The following is an 11,388-nucleotide window of genomic DNA, read 5'->3' as shown; positions in this document are numbered from 1 at the left end:
ATAACTGTCATTATGAGACTTGTTCTTATGTACAGTATGTGTCATAAACGAGGTCCACTATAACAGTTCATTTACTTGACAGGATACACGTGTGACAAAGCGAACAGTTGGTGGCTTCACTGGGTAGTCGGAGCCAAACTGGCAGAACAGCTCAAACACTCCCTTCTCATAGGGCGTGTCAGGAGGGCCCTCCATGAGGATCTTCCAGAAGCCTGGAAATTAATAATAAGGTAGAATACTTAATGGGTTTTTATCAAGTTTTGCTGATATTACTGGAGAAGCCTGTAAACATTTTGAACTTGGTGGAAAATATTTTACAAAATTGTATTTCTGTTGTTTGGACAAGAAATTCATACAGTGAGTTCCAGTTAATGACTATACAGTATGTAACATACAATACATTATGGATGAAGAATTTAGGAAAGAGGGGAAAAAGGGGAAAAGTATGGATATAAAATATATATTAGGTTTGGAGGAAACAATTGTCAGAAAAACAAGCCACTCACTGAAGTCAGATTCAGATGGAAACACATTACAGTAGGGATGTGGGTTACAGTGCAGGCTCTTCAGCTCCTCCAGGATACGTCTGTCCTTCTCCATGAAGCGTCCATCTTTGGAGTCATGGATCCTCTTTTTCAGCACACTAGTTCAGAATTAATACCAAACCGTGTAATAGTTCAGATTATAGAGAACTAGATGTGATGTTAATTTACTGATGTCACAACTAGAATAACTTGTGTGCCTTGTGTCTGGAATAATGGCTAAAAAGTTTCTTTCTGAGGTCACACTGACCTTGGCCTCTGGCAAATTGATTAGACCACAGTCTAATGAGTCCAGATGGACATTGTGCTAAATTTGAAGAGATCCCCATGAGGAGTTCTTATGATACTGCATCCAATTAAAGTTTGTGCCAAGTTTGAGGAAGTTCTGTTGGGGCTTTACTGAGATAAGAATGGGATGTAGAGACCTACTTACCTCTCTGTCACTGTGACTTTATTGTTCATCTGGCTTGGTAAAACAGCCTCTGGGAATTTATCATACCCATGAGTAGCAAAGAGACCTGTTAAAAGTGTCTGGGAAAAACAATAAATAACTGTTAAGTTGATTCATGCATTCTAATTTTCAGAGCACTTTCAACAGAATCGTGGACCACAGCCAGCGTACTAACTTCAGTGATGGAGGATGGATCAGCTTTGTTCTTAGGTTTCCTCATCTCCAATGAAAGAACAGTCTCTATCTCAAAAAGCTTGAGACCGTCTTTGCTCGTCTCTGGTTTGAAGCAGCAGCCTCCTGAAAGCAAATCAATCAAAGAGGAGGCTTTAATTAACCACAAACTGTCCATACACATACAACATACAATACAAAAACTACTGTGAACAAACCCTTTTACTCTTTGTAATCATAGTTTAGAAGCCTAAAAGTAACTGGAATGATCGGATAAACAAGTCATTATGTAATATTTCATGAAAAATCCTTTGCAGTCACCTGCTGTGCAGAAGTGGACGTTTTATTTGATTTTTATTTTGTTATGTGACATGGACAGTGGCAGCAGTGGCTCAGGCGGTAGAGCGGGTCGTCCAGTGATCAGAGGGTTGGCAGTTTGAATGTTGAATGAATGTTTGGTGGTTTCTGTAAAGTGCTTTGAGTGCTTAGAAAAGCGCTATATAAATCCAAGCCATTATTATTATTATTAAAACTAAATTCCCAGTCCTATAATATGCTGTTCTTTCCTCATGCACACATGGGGGATGCAATCGTACAAAAGAAAACTGTTTGATGACATTTTGTAAAAACTCACCTGTTGCAATGCTGATTCCATGGAGACAACGGTCTTGGACATCTCCAAGAAGAATTGAATCCAAAATGATGTTTGAGTTTATCAGGGAGACTGCAACAGACACTGGCTGGTTTGTGGATCTATACACAAATATTAGGATATGTTCTCATAAGAAACATCACATAATACACATGTGTGTTATATCTGGATGCAAAGTGCATCTCTGTGTCAATCAAACAATATCAAATTCACATCTAAAGCACCACTGCATCTCATCATGACTATATGGCATAACAGCTAACTTGAGTGGGAAATGAGTTTTACCCAATATCATATCCATCGGTGAGGCACAGAATACGAAGTCTGCAGTTTGGAAACTCCCTCTTAACCTTTTCTAGCTCAAGCATTCCATGTTGTAGAGCATCATACAGCTTGGTGTGTCCAGCTGCCTGAAGAGTGTGTATGTGCTCCTTTAGAAAGAAACCAGTTGTGTATATTAGCCTACTATATTACGCAAAAGTTTGATACAGCTATTGTATAAAATTGCACACGGTGTGATTTACCTTGAACTTTTCCAGTGTTTCTGTAAATGTGTGGAGGGTTGTCACTGTAGAGCTGAACGTCACAAGACCAATGACATGGTGGAAATCATAGGCCATGCTCCGGGTTGCAAAGTTATCAAAAAGCTCTTTGACAGCATGGATCTTCTGTATCTCCACGCTCCCATAGCAATTCTCAATCATAGATGAGCTCGTATCGATCAGCACCTGATGAAAGTAAATAAGTAAGTAAGTTAAAATTTAAAAAAATGACTTTATTTATATGTCAAAAAGACCTAAAATGAAAACTTTTTGTAAATGTGTAGCCTACACTGAGTTGTTTTCGTGCCTTTAAAAAGCTTGTGGCCATAGGCTGACTGCTGTCACAGTGCAATGACAGACCCCAAAGCTACAAAACAAGATTCAGGTTTTCTGCCTCACTCTGATTTATGCACCTTGATCTTAAGTAAACTGAGTTACTTTCAAACACAAAGTTGAAACTTTGTGAGTCTGTACAGCTGAGGTTTGTTTTCAACGCTGTTTGCACACTATATGCAACATATTTCATAGTCACTCCAGGTACAGTACCTCTCCAAAATCTGTATGATATTGAGTACATCCAACATCCAACATATCATAATATGTGTATGTATATGTATATGTATAAGACTCAGAAATACCAGTATGGCCTCTTTGGGAGTCCTGGTTGTGACAAATGAATGGTCATCCCTATGGTCACCAGTCCTGCACAGAACATAGTCATATCACATTAAGTTACAATGCGTTTGTGAAAATGCAAATGAATAGGGACTCTCTACTTTTTCTGTTTAGTTAATGAAGCATTTCTTTTGTTGGTCTGGCATGTGGTCCATACATCTACCCTGTATTACATTTGCTAAACTCCTGTTGTCCATCAATATAAAGTGAATAATTCATATTTTTAAAGTGAAAAACTGTTGTTGTTTTTTTGTTTTTTAGAAATGTTAGTGAATTTGTTAGATATAAACACTGATTTCATTTACAAAAGTATTCAGACTTTTAACTCATCTGTGAAGTGTCTTTAGCACTGGTGCAGCCTTAGATTTCTTTGTGCAAGTCTATACAAGTTGGCAGCTGGCAGTTTTAAATGAAGTTCTCAGGACATACAATGTGCAAAAATACCACCTAAAGCCTCAATTTAGTCCTGGACTTGGCTGCCTGAAGGCCAAGTCAAACTCGTTTTCATCTGTATATCTTACTTTTAGTACAATTGAGGTACTCACTGAGCTGCCAACACGTTCACATCCACACTTTCAGCATTGCCAGATAGACAATTATACACATGGATCGTTGCAGGGACTGCCTTGTTTTTATTCAGATAAACACCAAGATTGTCTGCAAAAGAAAAAGAAAACATAACAGGAAGAGCAAAAGCACACAAGTTTGAACACACTTTTTCCTGGCTGATTTGCATATTCCCAAGTGTATAAAGAAGTGCATGTCCAACCATGACATCACACTTAACACTCCACTCAGGACGCAGATAAGTATCTGCACCTCATTTATATGGTGCTCTACACCGTTTGTCTTGCAGGATATCATACATTCACTGCAACAGCAACAGATCGACCAGCACAAATTTCTATACCGATATATTGATTTTACTGACATACTGTTGTTTTATGTCATACCTTCTCTCAGCAAAACAAGACATGGTTCTTGAACTCCTAGATCCTTCAAACGCAGTGGTGGAGATACTCTGAGCAGAGGGGAAGTTTCCAGGTCTTCTGCCATGTTTGCAAATGTTTTCCCAGTATTAATGTTGAAGCTGTAATTTAAACACATAAATTACTGAACAGATTATTGCGGAATGCAAACTTAAAACAACTGGGAAAGAGTTTTTAATTGAATCTTTATTCATAAAGCTGTATGAGATTAAAAAGAATCAATTACTCATCATTATCAGCTTGTGTTTTAACATTAGTACACAAACTACTGACAAAAAAAACTGTACAGTATGTGCAGCTACTGGTGCAAATCTGTACGACAAAGCTTCAAAATGTGTGTTTGTTCTTTCTTTTTCTTCATGTAGACTTTTGGAGCAGTGCATTTAATAATACATACTTCTGTCCAGTCACACTGTCATTGGAAATCAGCAGATGATATGTTGAAACTGAAGGATGAACACTGAGCAGAATCTTCTCAGTGTTGGTGTCTCTCCTCAGTGACGTTTCACGCAAAACCTCCTCAGTGCAGTTTGGAATCTTCTCTCCATCTGAAAGAAAAGAAAAAAAAACCCTCATTAACATTTAATTATATTATGATATTATACTGTCTGCAAAATGTGCATATCCTTGTTGGTTTTCTATCGTAATTTAGATCAGTAAGCATAAGATTTTCTTTATTTTTACCTTGGATTTTCTGCAGCACAACCGCTCTCTCCAAGGCACCTGGGACTCCTGCAACACTGACTGGTTCGAGGAAACGTCTGCCTTCTTCAGACAACAGAGAACATGGTGCGTAGTTCTCATGGTCTGAAGTCTCTTTCTGTAAAAATGATACATAGCAGTGACACGACATGAGACATCAGGCAGTATGGGAAGACTCCTCTGTATCTACAGGCTTTGTGTCATTCAACAAGGTTTTTTATTAAGCAGGTTCCACACTGAGTTTGTTCCAGAGTCATTAGGGTGTGTGAATGTGGAACGATATGATATAAATATAAAACATTACACTATGTGTTGGTATTAAAATGGTGTAACCGGTTACACCACCATGAAAAGCCTTTTCAAATGTCAAAAGTCAAATGGTTTAACCATGCCATTGTGTTTGACATTTAATTTTAAAATCAAATTTCACAAGCATTACCATTCACACCCATATAAGCCCATGGCCTTGATTTCAATATTTCAAACATATTTTTAAAGTAAATATTAATTTTTTAATTCATGTGAATTATTAACGTTTTTCTATGGTCATACCATTCAGCATTTGAACTTACCAAATTCAACAAGCACAAATATAAGATCATGCCAAACTAATTTATATGGTTTTTATTGAGACTTTTAGTGTTTTTAAGCAGGTTGAAGTTTTTTTAAAAGCAGAAATGTTATATTGGGTCCCTAAAAATGAATGTGGAAGTGCAAGTTAATCATACATTTCATACATCATCATACACATTTTTCAAATTTTAACCTTTTAAAACTGACTGAACCATGTGGACACAAAAACATTAGTGTCACATATACTACAAGAATTCTACATATAATATATAAGGGCAACTGCACATGGTAGGTGGTTTAAATAGATCATAGGAGGACAATTATTGCCTTGTTAGAATAATAATATAAAAAACCCTCCTCAGACACCTCATATAGTTTTGGCCTCTAAATGAATTTGGAAATACCTTTGCCTCTGACATGAGATGTGCCCAGCAGACTGTTGAATACTCAAAGACATCAAGGTCCTCAATGATCTTTCCCCCACGGTCCTTTTCAAGTTTTGGCAAAAGCTCTCTAAAGAGAGTGTACAGGCCTTCAACAACTGCAATCTACCGGAAAAGAAAACAGTCATGTGATTACATTTGACATGAATCACTAGTGAAACAATTTGCTAATAAAAGTGTTATAATTTACCTTTTGAGTCCTGGATATGATTTCATTCTTGCAGAGTATCTGATACAAACTTTGAGCCAGAGGGTTACATCCAGTTAGCTTCCGGATGTAGCCAATCAATGTCTTGTGTGGAACCACTGGAGATCTGACTTTCTAGATGTTAGAACAATGTTATGATATTAAAAACTATTGCTAGTAACTAAGTGTTATATTAGTAAAGACTTCATCGACTTGTAACAAAGGGCTTACAATGATGTAGAGCGATGACAAGAGGGCACTGATTCCTTTGGGGGTTTGTTGCACTGAGGGCTTCACATCATCATAGAAGAAATCTGTGGGGGCTGGACGCTCCTCAGAAAAAGAGGACAGTGAGAAGTGAAGAGTGGAGTCCTCTGAGATTCCACAACTCTCCAATGTGTTGCCACTTCCACTTTCACCTCTGAAAATGTAGTAGACAAACACATGAACATAACACAGTGTACAAATAGACACATCTAAGCCCCCCTGATCCATAGATGACAATAATTACTTGTAATGAAGAACGTGTGCTGGGATCCCACTTTCATTAGCTAGCTTGTTCTTCAAATGAGCTATTGTGTCTTTTTGCAGGTCCACGTTCACCTCAAAGTCTCCCTGTGTGAAAGATGTATGTGAGATAAATAGTAAACTACCACGAACCCATAGGAACCCTTTCATTTACAGGACATTGATTATCTAATAATTCATGTATTTATTCATCATGGAACTATCCAGCAACAACAGTCGTGTTAAGTCAGAATAATGATAAGTCGGAGTAAACATGAGCACTGAATTGTGTGAGTTGCAGGACATGAAGAATAGAATAAATTCCTAGAAGTTGAAACAACAATAAAAAACAAAACAAAACAAAAAAACTAGTGTAGTTGACGGCCGTGAAAAAATGGGTTTTATCTGTTACTGTAGACTCCACAGGCAGAGGAGGAAAAAAACAATAGAGTGAATAAACCAATATTCTGTAAAAACAGGAAAGATACTTATTTAACAGTTCTGATGTGAAATAGGCCAGAGGGCTTTCTTATGCCTCCCCCACTGATGCTCATATCATGAAGTCAGGGAAATAAATTGTCACCTTGTCACAATAAACTCACCTTGAGCATGACATGGCACCGAACTGTGTCTGTTCCACGTGTTTCATCTTTCTGTTGTTTTGAATTTGGGGAAGCCGTCAGCAAGTTCTCCTTCGGTGTAAATATAGCGTAGATTACATCTCCGCTTTTAATGTGTCTGTCTTGTAAAGACCCTGTAGATACAACAAGATTCATTCAATGATTCATTATTATCATTTGTTATATGTATTGTTGAATCAGTTTCTTTTTAATTTATTCAAAACAGCAATAGCTTCTGAGAGGATCTTGACCCTCTGTTAAAGTCACAGGTTTGTCTTTTTGGGGGATGTTTAAATTTGAATATCATTATAATGAATGTTTTATATATTTTTTGTTCACACTGACTCAGTGTAAAAAAGAAAAGAAAAGAAAAAACACGTCTTCATATCAAGAAACTGTTGTAGCTGTTGTACCCACCAGACACATTGTGCTCTGTGTTATTCAATTATAATCAGGCCACGCCATACCACCCCCACTGGCTCTACTTGATCTCCTTGTGTTTACCTTAAAGCTACTTGTGCCATAGTGTCTTGTTAGGTGGGTTAACAGTAGGCCCACATTCTCCCCACAACAACATGTCATCAGTGTTTGAGAATTATGTTCTTGTTGACAGAGTTCCAAATACTACAACACCCTGCTTACAGGTGAAGGCACAACGACAGGAGCAAAGAGCAACTATTTGGATTGTTGACAAGTGCTGGAAGCAATAACTGAAGTTTAAGCTGTGTTAATGAGCTTACTAATTTCCTTCGGTGTATACATATATACACATTTTCTCTATACAGAGTACATTCCACACATTCCATACAGGTACTGAGATACCTTGAAACTGACAAAATTGCTAAAAATAATTGTGAAAATTAACTCATGAAAACCAGACATTGCTTTTGAATGTAGGTCAACATAATTATTTCAAAATATATAACTAATGAAACTGGCCTGGACAAACATGATGGTAGGTACTCTTAACTTAATCTTTTGTTGCACAAGATTTTGAGCCAATCACTGCAGTCAGGTGATTTCTATAACTCTCAATAAGACTGCAGCACCCGTTGACTCCTCGTGAGCAACTGGTTTGAAGGCTGTTCTTCTCCAGACTGTATGCTCCGGCTCCTTCCACACATGTAGATCAGGGCTCATTGAAGGCCACTTCAGAACGGCCCAGTGTTTTGTTTTGTATCATTACCCAGTTGGAGGAGCCCTGACCTGCTTTCTGACACTGGGTAGCACGTTTTGCTGCAGAATGCCTTGATAGTCTTGACATCTTATTGAACCGTGCACATATTCAAGACCCCCTGTATCAGGTGCAACAAAGCAGCCCCAGAACAGAACCGGGTCTGATCCATGTTTCACAGTAGGGACAGTGTTCTTTTCTGCCTATGCTTCATTTTTGCATCTTTGTACAATGAGCTGATGTGACTTACCAAAAAGCTTCAGTCTTGGATCAAATAGCTCCAGTTCTTTCTCATCTGCCCACAAAGCTTCAAGGAGAACATCCTTTGGTCCTTTACTTTTTAGCAGTTTCAAGTTATTTCAGTGACAATTGTGGGTTTTTCTGTCTTTAACAGGAGCGTACCAACAATTTTTTCCATGTCTGTACATTATAAACACTGCTTTCCCATATTACATTATTTTTGGTATACGTTACATTACAGACATGGTGCATAATCACACTGACATTATTCATTTCAAAGGTGGATGATCTTACATGTGTTGAAGAAGGGATCGTCAGTCAGGGGCATGCCATCCAGTGTGTAGAGACAGACGCCATTAGATGAAGGAATACTCTCGAGGTGGCAAATCCTCAGCATCAGATCTTCCACTGTGTTCTGTGATGGATCCATGTCTGTGTATTTAAATTAACAAGATGTAATGTATAAAAAATCATGTTTGTGTTTTCATGCTCTACACATTCACTGCTGGAGACATTAACAAACAGTGACAGGAACATAGGCCTAATTTTGCATTTTTCAGATGATGGAATCATTAAAGCAGAAGTAAGTGATATATTTGTGTTAATATAAGTCTTAAATAGTTATATCTTCCGACAGCAATCACTTACATAGAGTGTTTGGACTGAAACACGGGTCTGTCAGTCACTCTGCTCTGCTCTGAGCCGAGGAGAAAACATTTATCGCATCCTACAGTTTTTATCCAATGAGGAGAGAGAACGGCATGCAGGGCTGTGTGTGCAGCCAAGGGACGCCGTGAATGTGGCGACGTAGGGACGAGGACTGTTATGGTGCGTTCAAGGAAACTCGTATTTTTCCGACCTGTGAAGTCGTACCAGTTCGATCTGGTACGAGTTCACCGGTCGGAAGTTACGAGTGGCCGTTATAGTGACTTTCACCGGTAAAACAGGTCGGAAAAACACGAGAACGCTACAAAGTCGTAAGTTGTGACTTGAAGCTGTAATTTACGATTTCAAAAGCCTGCCTGGAACGCAGCATTAGCGAAAACGACCGGACCACTTACTTCTGCTTTAATATAATACCTATAAATTCAATGTACTGTAACTGTTTTCGTTCCTCTTGACTCACCCTGCAACGGTTAATTGTCCTCTATCCCTTTTTGTTTGTTCTGTGGGAACCTTTGTCTCCACCCTGCACCAGCCTGTGCCACTTAAAGGCAGACAGGTGTCTCAAAGCCTCCATGCTTCCAAATCAGCAGCAAAATGAACCACACGAACAAAAAGAGGAATAAAATTCTGATTTTCTTACCTCTGATGCATTTCAGTTCTGGACATTTGGGGTATGTGTACTGCAGAGAGAATGACTTCCATGAGTTTTGCTCCAATGTTGCAGCTGGCTGTGCTGGGGCTCGAAATCTGCTGATGTTTTTTTTCAGAGTGGAAAAGCGATTCTTTTCCACCTGACTTAATCCTGTTTGGAAAAAGGGGTTAATCTCCATTTCAGATTAAACAAACTCTTATGATTAACTCAAACTTAACTCAGGATTTGCATTTTCTATTCAGACTTGTTAAAATATCAATAATACATACATACTGACGTCTTTAATTCAAAGTAAATTCATATCAATCCATCCTATAATAGCCCATTATAAGATCTCAAGGTAATCCCAAGAAGATATTGGGTGTGCAATGCATTCCTTTACCTACATTGACCTATTCCCTTTTATCTCACCGCATATTACGATCTAAAGCATGTTTTGGGGTGTGTGTTCTCCCAGTGCTCTTTACTATAGAATCATTATTGGAGTGGAATGTATACAGGTTAGATCATGCAAGTTGAACTGGTTCTTATTGTTTTCAGCAGTTACAGTAAACCCCTGCCTTCCTTTGACACAACTTTGTCGATGCCATTCATATTAAAGCAGCAACAATACCCACTCTTGCGATAAATATTATTATGGAATTTGCAAAATAAACAGTAACTGATTAGTGATCTTACCAAGGCTGGTTAAATCTTCCTCTGTCACACTGTCAAGGAAATCTCTTTCATCCTTCACACCTAACTGTAGAAAGTGGTTGTAGTAAGTCTGTAATCTGTGCTTCTCAAGTAGGTGGAAAATTGCTTCCATCTAAAACAGAATGAAGACAGAAATATTCAGTGATATTCATTCCAGAGGTTAAATCATATTTCTTGATGTTTAAATTGCACAAACGTACCTTGATGTGTTCCACAGTTAAAGTCCCCCAGATTTGCGGCGTTGTTTTTACTCTCCAGGAGATGGATGCCCACTGGCTCTTTTCTAAATGTTACTTGTGGGCGGAGCTTCTGTCTGAGCCGTCCCTCTTTGCTGGCACACGTTGTGGGATATTATTTTACTCAGCTGAAAGGTGAGTCAGCCTTGGTTTTGTGCAATAATCACATCACCCTGCTTATTATTGGTGGGAGGGATGGAAGACAGCTGGAATGTAAAATCTCACAGGTTCTGTTGAACCGGTGCTTCATAGGCTTTCGGCTGTACAAAAAGAGCTGCTTGAGTGTGACTGAAGCACTGGTGACATGTTTTAACAACTCAAATTACAAAACACAACAACAAAATATGCACTCAGTTTTACATCTTGCAATACTGGCTTTGAACCTCAGTGAAACACACAATTTCAGAGGACAATTTATCTGAATTCAGGTTTGATGATCTGTGTTATACTTTTGAAAAGAGTTGACAAAAGCCTTTCCAGCTTATGGTAAAAATGATAAAAACAGATCAAATGCTCATGGATGCATTTTAAAGTATAACTGCAGTAGGGCTATCAACACAGCCAATCTGCTGAGAAATAATTTTGTACTGGGTAGATACAGGGCTGAAACAAAGGTAATGGTAAAGGTACTTTATTAGTCACATATACAGCTAGTACAGTGAAATTCTTT

General features: G+C 38.3%; 1 protein-coding gene across 1 annotated transcript in view; it reads right to left on the bottom strand.

The window, feature by feature from the left end:
- Nucleotides 1-10,623, bottom strand: part of LOC146979177 (uncharacterized) — a 13,769-nt gene extending 3,146 nt beyond the window's left edge. Inside the window, exons 1-20 of the mRNA XM_085792327.1 lie at nucleotides 10,465-10,623; nucleotides 9,775-9,936; nucleotides 8,763-8,900; nucleotides 7,037-7,188; nucleotides 6,439-6,542; nucleotides 6,159-6,348; nucleotides 5,931-6,062; nucleotides 5,702-5,845; nucleotides 4,707-4,842; nucleotides 4,420-4,570; nucleotides 3,987-4,123; nucleotides 3,579-3,690; nucleotides 2,997-3,060; nucleotides 2,341-2,544; nucleotides 2,102-2,247; nucleotides 1,799-1,917; nucleotides 1,169-1,290; nucleotides 976-1,073; nucleotides 507-643; nucleotides 88-212 (exon numbers count right to left, since the gene is read on the bottom strand). Coding sequence (XP_085648453.1) covers nucleotides 88-212; nucleotides 507-643; nucleotides 976-1,073; nucleotides 1,169-1,290; nucleotides 1,799-1,917; nucleotides 2,102-2,247; nucleotides 2,341-2,544; nucleotides 2,997-3,060; nucleotides 3,579-3,690; nucleotides 3,987-4,123; nucleotides 4,420-4,570; nucleotides 4,707-4,842; nucleotides 5,702-5,845; nucleotides 5,931-6,062; nucleotides 6,159-6,348; nucleotides 6,439-6,542; nucleotides 7,037-7,188; nucleotides 8,763-8,900; nucleotides 9,775-9,936; nucleotides 10,465-10,594 — 2,703 coding nt within the window. The 5' untranslated portion in view covers nucleotides 10,595-10,623. The remainder of the gene's footprint in view (nucleotides 1-87; nucleotides 213-506; nucleotides 644-975; nucleotides 1,074-1,168; nucleotides 1,291-1,798; nucleotides 1,918-2,101; nucleotides 2,248-2,340; nucleotides 2,545-2,996; nucleotides 3,061-3,578; nucleotides 3,691-3,986; nucleotides 4,124-4,419; nucleotides 4,571-4,706; nucleotides 4,843-5,701; nucleotides 5,846-5,930; nucleotides 6,063-6,158; nucleotides 6,349-6,438; nucleotides 6,543-7,036; nucleotides 7,189-8,762; nucleotides 8,901-9,774; nucleotides 9,937-10,464) is intronic.
- Nucleotides 10,624-11,388: the final 765 nt, after the last annotated feature.

This window comes from Trachurus japonicus, chromosome 11 (assembly GCF_045865225.1).
Source record: "Trachurus japonicus isolate A0001 chromosome 11, Traja_1.0".
Classification (NCBI taxonomy): domain Eukaryota; kingdom Metazoa; phylum Chordata; class Actinopteri; order Carangiformes; family Carangidae; genus Trachurus; species Trachurus japonicus.
Note: the sequence above shows the minus strand (reverse complement) of the source record. Positions and strands in the feature narration are given on the sequence as shown.